Source organism: Drosophila kikkawai, chromosome 2L (genome assembly GCF_030179895.1).
Source record: "Drosophila kikkawai strain 14028-0561.14 chromosome 2L, DkikHiC1v2, whole genome shotgun sequence".
NCBI classification, from domain to species: domain Eukaryota; kingdom Metazoa; phylum Arthropoda; class Insecta; order Diptera; family Drosophilidae; genus Drosophila; species Drosophila kikkawai.
In genome coordinates, this window is record NC_091728.1 from 19,746,486 (window position 1) to 19,756,250 (window position 9,765).

The following is a 9,765-nucleotide window of genomic DNA, read 5'->3' on the forward strand; positions in this document are numbered from 1 at the left end:
CTTTTTTTAATGTAAAACAACAACAACAACATCATAAAGAATTTATCCTTCAGGTCAAATTATTAGAAAACTGTATTTCAGATCGCGCCTTAGAGGTGGGAAAACATCGATGATGCCCTGGCAAACATCGATATTAGCTGTGGTTCGAATATCAGATGAGGTTTGCGTATCAGGTGTGACACTGGATTTTTTAGGTCTAAATTTCCACTAGTTCAGATTTTCAGGGTTAAACGCCTACTTTCATTTGGTCACACTGTCAGAATTGGCGATTTTTTGTTAGTAATTATTAATTTTACGCAAACGGAAAACACGAAAAGGAAGAGCCAAAAGCATTGGGCGAACTCGAAGAGTCAAAGGAGGCGAAGCCTGAACTGCTGGGCATCAGCCGGCAAACGAAATCGATTGCGAAAAGCTTTCAATCCGGCAAATTTCATCACAACTTATAATTTCATCACTGCACACGTGTCTGAAGCTTTGGGTGTCCAGTCCCCTATATAGCCAGTCCAGGCGATTTCCGGACTGCTGTCTGGAACGCCCATCTATTACCGAGACACCCGGGAGGCCGACACCAATCCGAGACAGGCTGATCACATCAAAGAGGCGAACGCAGGGGGAGGAGCAGGAGGAGGTGCTGCAGGAAAGTGGCGGCAGCGGCAGCAGTATACTCTTCACAGCCATGGACGAGTACTGGCAGCAGCTGACCAACGGTGGCGTTCGTGGAGGAGCAGCCACCAATGGCCATGGTCACGAGGCAGCGGGGCAAGCGTCTGGCAGCAACGCCAGCGGAGCTACTACCAGCAGCAACAGCAACAACAACTACGTGAACTTTAATCAGTTCATCCAACAGCACAACCTGGGCGGAGGATCATCGCCCACTGCCAGCGCGGGAACAATGCAGCATCCACTGAGCAGCGGAAATAACACGAACTACAACATCGGCGGCGGCGGAGGAGCCTTTGGTCTGAATCCGCCAGTGGCTCAGCACGGGAATTCCAACAGCTTTGGGCATGTGAGTGTGTAGTAAACTGGATTATTGTATTCTTTCAAGGATTACAAGGATTGGAACTGAATTTTTATCATATTTCTGTCTGTTTCCACAGCTATATTCACAGCCCATGTTTCCATCGTACCAAAATGGCGATGGCGCCGCCTCCTTCTATGACGATACCTTTTCCAATCTGTACACACCGTTCGGCAACAATCCCTTTGATTTTAGCTCTTCCAAGCTGCAGGCCTCGGCCCCCGAATTTGTGCCCAATCTGGCCAAGTTAAGTCTGAACGAAGAGCCGGCCACGACGCCAAACGGGAACAGGAATATCACTGCCAGCCAAGAAACTGCCATTAGTGTGACGGGAACAAGGGCGCCACAACCGGGAGGAAACGGTGGATCAGGAGGAGGCGAGCCCCACCATCTTCGTTTATCCGCCAACAATTACGAAAGAGATCGCGGCGACAGGGACTCGAGGCCGGGAAGCACCAGGCAGCAGCGTCGCTCCGACTACCGCGATGACCGCGAGGATCGATATGAGCGAAACGATCGCAAGAAGCCCCAGAAGCAGCAGCGCTACGACAATCATAGAAGCAACAAACGAAGGGACGACTGGAATCGCAACCGGGACCGCATTAACGGCTTTCCTCGAGCTGCCGACGAGCTGGACACCAGCAACGAGAGTGCTCAGCCATCGCCCGAAAAGCAGCAAACGACTCAGCAGCAGCAGCAAATCTCCCCGCGGAGAGCTCCACCGCCTCCGCCGGCGGCGGATAATGAGAAGCTATCGCAGCGGGAGAAACTTATACGCGATATCGAGCAGCGGCGGCTGGAGTGTCTGGTGTGCGTGGAGGCGATCAAGGCGCACCAGCCGACGTGGTCCTGCCAGAACTGCTACCACGTTCTCCACCTCAAGTGCACTATTACGTGGGCGAGCAGCTCCAAGTCTGATGTGGGCTGGCGGTGCCCCGCCTGTCAGAATGTCCTCCAAGAGCTGCCGCGCGAGTATCTCTGCTTTTGTGGAAAACTGAAGAACCCGCCGGTGTCTCGTACAGAATTGGCGCACAGCTGCGGAGAGGTATGTTGCCGGATCGAGGGCTGTAGCCATGCTTGCACACTTCTATGCCATCCGGGCCCCTGTCCGCCGTGCCAGGCCAATGTGGTGCGCAGCTGTGGTTGCGGCCGCAGCTCCAAGACGATGCAGTGCGCCATGAAAGAGGATCTCCTCTGCGGCGAGATCTGTGACAAAGTGCTAAACTGTGCCGAGCATCGGTGTCGCGCCGAGTGTCATGCGGGCAAGTGTGCCGCTTGCTCGGAGCAGGTGGAGCAGCACTGTCACTGCGGCAAACAGGAGCGTCAGGTACAGTGTACGCGCGAGAACCAGGACAAGCGGAGCTACTCGTGCAAGGAGAGTTGCGGGAAGCCTCTGCCCTGCGGCAATCACAAGTGCAAGGACTCGTGTCATGCAGGCAGTTGTAGGTAAGTGACCAGAGTGGATGACCTTTTAACCATTTATACGTTTTCTAATATCCCATTCTCCCCTCTAGGCCTTGCAAACTCAGTCCCGAACAGATAACCAGCTGCCCTTGCGGTAAGATGCCCGTGCCGGCTGCCCAACGCTCGAGCTGCCTGGATCCCATACCAACCTGCGAGGGAATCTGTTCGAGGACGCTGCGTTGTGGCAAGCCAGCTCATCCCCATCAATGCGCCAGTAAGTGCCACCTGGGTCAGTGTCCGCCGTGCCCCAAGCAAACGGCCGTCAAGTGTCGCTGCGGCCACATGGATCAGATGATCAAGTGCCGCCAACTGTCCACGAGGGCGGATGATGCTCGCTGCAAGCGACGCTGCACCAAGAAGCGCAGCTGCGGCAAGCACAAGTGTAATGCCGAGTGCTGCATCGACATCGATCATGCCTGCCCGCTGCCCTGCAACCGGACGCTGAGCTGCGGCAAGCACAAATGCGATCAGCCCTGCCATCGAGGCAACTGTCCGCCCTGTTATCGCAGCAGCTTCGAGGAGCTCTACTGCGAGTGTGGAGCCGAAGTGATATATCCGCCGGTTCCGTGCGGCACGAAGAAGCCGCTTTGCAAGCGACCCTGCTCGCGATCGCATCCCTGCGAGCATCCGCCGCAGCACAACTGCCACTCGGCGGCCACCTGTCCGCCCTGCATGATGTTCACCACCAAGTTCTGCCACGGTGGTCACGAGCAGCGCAAGACTATTCCCTGCTCTCAGGCCAATTTTAGCTGTGGTTTGGCGTGTGGCAAGCCCTTGCCCTGCGGCCGTCATAAGTGCATCAAGCCCTGCCACGAAGGCGCCTGTCAGAGTGCCGGTGAGGTGTGTCGTCAGAGCTGTACAAAGCCACGAACACTCTGTGGCCATAAGTGTTCCGCTGCCTGTCATGAGGGCGCCTGTCCTGAGACGCCGTGCAAGGAGCTGGTGGAGGTTCAGTGTGAATGCGGCCACCGGAAGCAGAGTCGCAGCTGCCAGGAGCTGGCCAGGGAGCATAGTCGCATTGCCACCGCCCAGCTGGCCTCCTCCATGGCGGAGATGTCACGCGGCAATTACATGGAGCTAAGCGAAATCCTGGCTCCGGCCAAGACCAGCAAATCGAACCGAACGTAAGGGATGTCCATAGTGACAAAAATCATTTATTTTATATAAAAAAACCATTTCAGTTTGGACTGCAACGATGAGTGCCGCCTGCTGGAGCGTAATCGTAGGTTAGCCTCTGCCCTGTCATCGGGCAACCCGGACACAAAGCAAAAGTCACTGACCAAATACTCGGAGTTTGTTCGGGGATTTGCCAAGAGGAATCCGGCTCTGACCAAGAGCGTGTACGAGACGTTGAGCGATCTGGTGAAGCTGGCCAAGGAGAGCAAGCAGCGGTCGCGGAGCCACTCCTTCCCCACGATGAACCGCGAGAAGAGGCAATTGGTGCACGAGCTGTGCGAGATATTTGGCATCGAGTCGGTCTCCTACGACAAGGAACCTAATAGGAATGTTGTGGCCACGGCCCACAAGGAGAGGGTATGTCTATTTCTTGCGCTTTGATTCCTAAATTAAGCCTATTTCCTTTCAGTGCTGGCTGCCTGCCACAAGCATCATGGAGGTGCTGGCTCGTGAGTCTGGACAACGTCGAGTCCCGGTGCCCAGCAACAATGCATGGAGCTTGAAGAAATAGTGAAAATAAATACTGTTTGAAGGAGGAAAGGGAGCGTAGAATGAAATATTTGTTGAGCCTGAAACGGAGGCAAACCGAAAGAAAGCTCTATGAGAGGACAATACACTTACTAGCGAAGCCGATATTGCCGCCGTATATTTTGTAAATTATAACGCAAGTTAGCTAAAATCTAGAATGCATAAATATGTTGAATATTGAATGGATACGCATGAGCAGAGTTATGGAGAATCTTGTTAACCAATTCTGTTTCATAATGAATTTATCAAAAATCCAAAACCTGAGCCCAAAACAAAATAAGAAAATGTATAACGGAGGGAAAAAATAAATAAAAAAGAGCAAAGGGAAAATTTGAGTTTAATTTACTAATTTGGAAACCCGAAGTTTATATTGAAATTCGATTGGAAAAATTGAAAATCAATTAAATCAAATTCGAATTAGTTTTTTTTTCTTTATGAAAACTTTACAATCAATATAATATCGTAACAGTTATAAATTTCTTCTATATTAACCATGTTTACCCTGAACTTTCAGTTACGAAAATACTTATCGAGCAAAAGTAGACTTCAGGTAGAAAACAGATCAAAATAGATCTTCAAAACAGACTTCAAAAGTGGCTAGGAAGACTGCAGACTAGCTCTGCGCAACGAGAAATCCAGTTTGGAATTCACTGCCAGGACATTCGAGGAATCTTTGCCGCCGACATCCGTCAGCGGATTGGCATTGCCAGGATTAGCAGGGGTCTTTGTCAGCGAGGGCAAGGCTTCCTTCTTCTGTGATTTTGACTTGAAAGGCGCTGATGGCGGCTCTGGCTTCTTAGCGGCAGAGGGTGGCTGCTTGGGCTGGCGGAGCTGCTCCCAGTCCAAGGCCATGCTCTTATGGATATCCTCACCGTATACCAGGAAAGGAGTATTCACCTGGCTCACATAGACGTTCACCAGCTCTGTGATCTGTTGCTCGATTTTGGGCAGCTTGGCCGAGATGGCTTTGCGTTCCTTCTCCTCCTTAAGCAGCTGGCCACCGCGATTGTTGAAACGACTCGGATCGTTTGCCTTGGCCACTAGTGCCTCCATGCGCATCCACAGCTCCCCCCGGTGTGCATAGAGTTCGAAAAGCTTCTTGTTTCTGCTGTAGAAGTCCTTAAGGCCGTCCAACTCCATCTCATGAAGTTCCAGTATATCTTCGCTTTCGGTATCGGTAAAGTAGCTAGTGAAGAGTTTGCGTTCCTCAGGGCTCTTCAGGGTGAGATCCCACCACACCTTGATTTCTGCACGCAGTCGTCCTATGTAGGTCTTCAGGTTCCCAGTTCGGATTGCTTGGCACCGCTGCAACTCCTCTAGGAGCACATCATAAGTGCCCTGTGTGTAGGCCATGGCTTCCCGCACCCGTCGCTTGAAAAAATCTTCAGTCTCTGGGAGTCGTGTCCACAGTACTTCAATCTTCTTACGCATAGTGTCGATATGCTCGTGTAACTCCTCGACTTGATGGGCGTATTCCTTCTGCATGAGGCGTAGCTGCGTCAGGACCTCATTTTTGGGGGACTGATTGTCCTGGCATAGCAGTTGCACCTCGGAGTCTGTAATGGGAAATAGTTCTAGTATCTTCATGTTAGTCCGGATGCTGTCACGCAGCTCGTCCACCTCCTTCAGCCGCTGCACTCGTTCGTCGCGCAGTTGCTGGAGGTGATCCCGGAACGCATCCATCTCCTCCGGCAGTGGCAGAGGATCTGCGGGCAAGGGAAGCGGCAACTCGTCCAGTTCCTCACAGAGCTCATTCTGCTGGACAAGCAGCTCTCCGATTTCGGCGCGTTGGCTGGCCAGCTCCGCGCTCAGGAGCTCGATGCTCTTTTTCAGCTCCAACTGCCTCATGACCAGGGGGAGATCATCCGGCTGCTCGTGCATGTCCACTGACTTGTGGAGCAGGCGCGCAAGGACACTGGCCTCCATCCGCAGCCTGGCGATGTCGTCGAGGATCGACTGCTGCTTCTCCTGGGACTCGTTCAGCAGGTCCTTGTAGAAAGTCTGCACGTGGTCCCTCAGCCTGAGGAGAAACTCGTCGCAGGTCTTGGGCTCAAAGATCCGCAGCCACATCGCCAGCAGCAGGTCAACATGCTGGCCGGTCATCTCCAGGATCTGATCCTTCACTGTGGTGGAATGGTGCGTTTCCATGATTCGGTTTTGTGTGCCAAATTGGACTGGATTTTGAAAGAAAAGGATTTGTGTGTGTATACTTTTGAATTCAAAGCTCAAACTGAACTGAAATGAATTAAATCAAGCGAAAAATGAAAGCTAAAGTTTGAATTGTAAATAAAAATCTATATATATTAGTTAATTTGTGCTTTCTGCATATAACTTTGAAGAATTATAATTATTTAAAAAGAAAAAACATAAATAAATAAATAAAAAATTGATCAGTTATCCCATTTTCAAATGAGGTTTGTGGAAATAGTCAGCTTTTGTCAGCAGACTTTCAATGCTGCCAGTTAACTTGAGAAATGTTGTGTTATAGCAATCGGAAACTGTCGGACAGCAAATGCGTTTTAAAATGTACGTTATTTTTTATTATAACAATATATTGTAGAATTTGCCATTTAAAAAAAAATATAATAAAATAAAACAAATAAAAAAGGTTTTTTTTAAGATAATCCTATAATGAAGGATTTCAGACATTTTTGAAGAGCAGTATGAAGTACTCTGTGTTTAGACGCCTATTCCGGCGTGACCTGGTAAATAGTTAAAAAAAAGCCTTACATTTCGCATCCTCATTTCTAAATAGTTAAAATAGAAAAAATCCTTGTTCCAAATTGTGGTTGTGTATATTAATAACTGTCTTAAATTCTGTGGACTAATCGTTGAGACATCCTGGCAACCGAATTAAAAAAATAGTTTTAGGAATTCAGTCAGTTCAGTAATTTAAAAAGAAAATAGATTTCTTGAAGTCTTAGTACCTTAAACGAAAGGCTATATCTTGTTCTTTATATTGTGTATTGATTAAACTATAAAACATAAATCTTAATCTTAACCGATGGGCTCATTCTCAACAATCAGCTTAAAAATATTGTCGTAAAGATTTACAAACACAAAACTTAGATGCCTTTCGTTCTTGCTTTCTGGGTGTACTTCTTTCAGTTTGGTTCCTGGCTTGCTTCTTAGTACCAGACTCTTCTTTAAAGAAAGCAAACTATTTAGGCTTAAAAATTTTGGAACTCAAAATATGGGCCAGTAGACCCAACCATTAGTTAATTAAAGCTGCTGGGGGGGGGGGGGGGAAACAACCTGAGAGCTGCCCAAGGGAGATTCCTTCTACCTGCTGGTCCGTAGTTGTGGAAACTAGAAAATACTTACATACTCCCTCTTACCACCGGCAACTGCCCCATTGGCCCGTTGCCATCTCGTTTCGGGCTATGGGCACACGCTTCTAATTTGTTGCCATTGCCGTTGCCATTTTCACGAAAAACAATAAGCGGCGCCTAGGGAATAATGCCAAAATAAAGATGAAATGTTACGACAAGTCAAAGTGGGGGGATTCCCAGGATGAGACGCTCTCACGCACTCACCCTGGATGAAGGGGGTGTTTAGGGGGGCATGGGGGGAGGCGGGTGTTAAGGCAAAAGGCAAGTCGTATGTATATGAATATAGACCTGACATAATGAGCAGCCTATAAGCGAAATGGCTGCCAACATCGTCGGAGGCCACTCCACGGCCCCGGCCTCTCAAGATGTGTGCGTAATTTGAATTTAGTCTGCCGGGGAGTTTATTAACAAATACAAAGAAATCCGTAAGATGCTGAAATGAGCGAGGGAAAAGAAAGAAAGAAAGCAGGCAGGCAGGCAGGCAATAAGTGGCGGCACCGGTGGGTGTGGGTTGTAACCATAATTCCAGGGAGATTAAATTGCGGTTGGCATCTTTAGGCTGGGCTGTTGGTGTTGGCCAAAAAGGCCGCGAGATTGAAGGAAAAGAGTTCATTTTGGGTCAATTGTAAACCGCTGCCAGTGGGTGTGAGTTGGAATTGTGAGTGGGGGATGTGCAGGGATATATTTATAAAATGTGTGTAATTTTAATTATGTGTTACATCGAGCCAAAAAAAATGTATAAAATGGAATGGCACATGCGTGTGTGTGAACGAATAATACTTGAGCTCATTCGCATTCCATTACGTTATTAATACAGCTATTTATTTTAAATTTAAATTTTAAACCAACAGCAAATTTAAATTATTTTCAAATTACTTTTTGTGGTCGAGGAGAAAGTGGTGTGGATTAAACGTTATTCACAGCTGGTCCTATTTGTAGCAGTTAAGGTGTGTGGACTTTACCCAATGTGTTATTATTAGTTGTTAATTTGAGTTGCTATAATACCAATTAAGTAATCATAGGAATAAAGTTCGTGCGAAATATGAATGTCAATTGCGTGAAAGCCCATAAATAGCTTTAAATGTAAACAAAAAAACGATTTAAGCTTTTATTGAAAAGATTATCAGGCCTGCTCCGGTAATCGTAAAATTTTTTCGATTTCGTTTTGGGCGAAAACGAACCGTTTTCGTTTTTAGCTGCTCCGGTTATCGGCAAATTTCTGCTATCGGATGTTTCGTTTTGTCATCGTTTCTCACTGCTCAAGCAGCTAACTTGTGCTTTTGGTAATAAGCAAACAACGTAAAGTACTGCCTATTATATTTACAATTGCCCTTTTTCTAAGCCAGAAAAAGGCAAAAAATGGTAGGTTTAAGCAAATCTAGGCACCTAAGATGCTGCCACACTTTTCACAGTTTTAATTCCGGTGGTCTCAAATAATTATTTAGTTAATTTGGACCATTTAAGTAATCACATTAAATAGCATTAATTATAAACAACCATTTTGGCGGTCCTTTAAAGTTATTAATGTATTCATTTATATTTTATAAGTATTTTTAACTGGCTGTTTCGTTCCACCAACAATATGGCAACCTTGGCGATAACTTTTTGCGGTGAACCTATCGACCTATCGCCAAAACGAGAAAACAAAACACGGCAAAAATTTTGTTGTCAAATTTGAGGTGGGGTCAGAAATAAATTTTTTACAAAATAACTACCTGCCAGAATGATCTTATGGTGGTGTGGAATAAACATCAATAGACCACTGAGTAAACTATTTTTTTCCTTTTGTAAATAAGTTCTGATTTCATATAAAAAAAGCCATTTACTTTTCATTCCGGCCAGAAAAAGGTGCCCGTTTTTCAAATCGAAAAAATCTTTCGATTTCGATTACCGGAGCACCAATTTCTCGTTTTCAAAAACGAAAACGAAAAATTCTTGCCGTTTTCGATTACCGGAGCAGGCCTGTATATATAATGAAAATGTGGTTATTATTTATTAAAAAATATGATTTTTCATGATTTTACAAGTACAGCAGAAGAATTTACTTAAAGTACAATTTTAAACAGTTTTTTAAATTAATAAATATATAATAATATTTATAAAAATTTTTAAATTTATAAAATCTTTAAATGCAATTAAATTTAAAATGTAATTAATTTTGATATCGACATTTTTGTGTCATAAATTGAGTGATTATATCCAAATTTTCATCTATCTGTAGCTCAAAACAAGGCCCAGAAGAAG

The 9,765-nt window shown here is 46.4% G+C and overlaps 2 protein-coding genes across 2 annotated transcripts; one reads left to right on the top strand and one right to left on the bottom strand.

Annotated features, from left to right (window-relative positions):
• The first annotated feature begins 253 nt into the window (after positions 1–253).
• Positions 254–4,506, top strand: stc (nuclear transcription factor, X-box binding stc). The gene is made up of 5 exons (XM_017181790.3): positions 254–1,009; positions 1,101–2,467; positions 2,536–3,609; positions 3,667–4,018; positions 4,071–4,506. Exons 1-5 carry the CDS (start codon positions 677–679, stop codon positions 4,170–4,172), a joined length of 3,228 nt encoding a protein of 1,075 aa, XP_017037279.1. The 5' UTR covers positions 254–676; the 3' UTR covers positions 4,173–4,506.
• An 89-nt stretch (positions 4,507–4,595) lies between these two features.
• LOC108085246 (protein regulator of cytokinesis 1-like) lies at positions 4,596–6,429 on the bottom strand. The gene has a single exon (XM_017181791.3). The coding sequence runs from the start codon at positions 6,335–6,337 to the stop codon at positions 4,787–4,789; it is 1,551 nt and encodes a 516-aa protein (XP_017037280.1). The 5' UTR covers positions 6,338–6,429; the 3' UTR covers positions 4,596–4,786.
• Between the last annotated feature and the right edge of the window lie 3,336 nt (positions 6,430–9,765).

Excerpts from the sequence above, each read along its gene's own strand:
- stc (XM_017181790.3), top strand. The coding sequence starts at position 677 with ATGGACGAGTACTGGCAGCAGCTGACCAACGGTGGCGTTCGTGGAGGA. Across the intron at positions 2,468-2,535 it reads TGTCATGCAGGCAGTTGTAG|GCCTTGCAAACTCAGTCCCG; the intron begins GTAAGTGACCAG and ends TCTCCCCTCTAG. Across the intron at positions 3,610-3,666 it reads ACCAGCAAATCGAACCGAAC|TTTGGACTGCAACGATGAGT; the intron begins GTAAGGGATGTC and ends AAACCATTTCAG.
- LOC108085246 (XM_017181791.3), bottom strand. The coding sequence starts at position 6,337 with ATGGAAACGCACCATTCCACCACAGTGAAGGATCAGATCCTGGAGATG.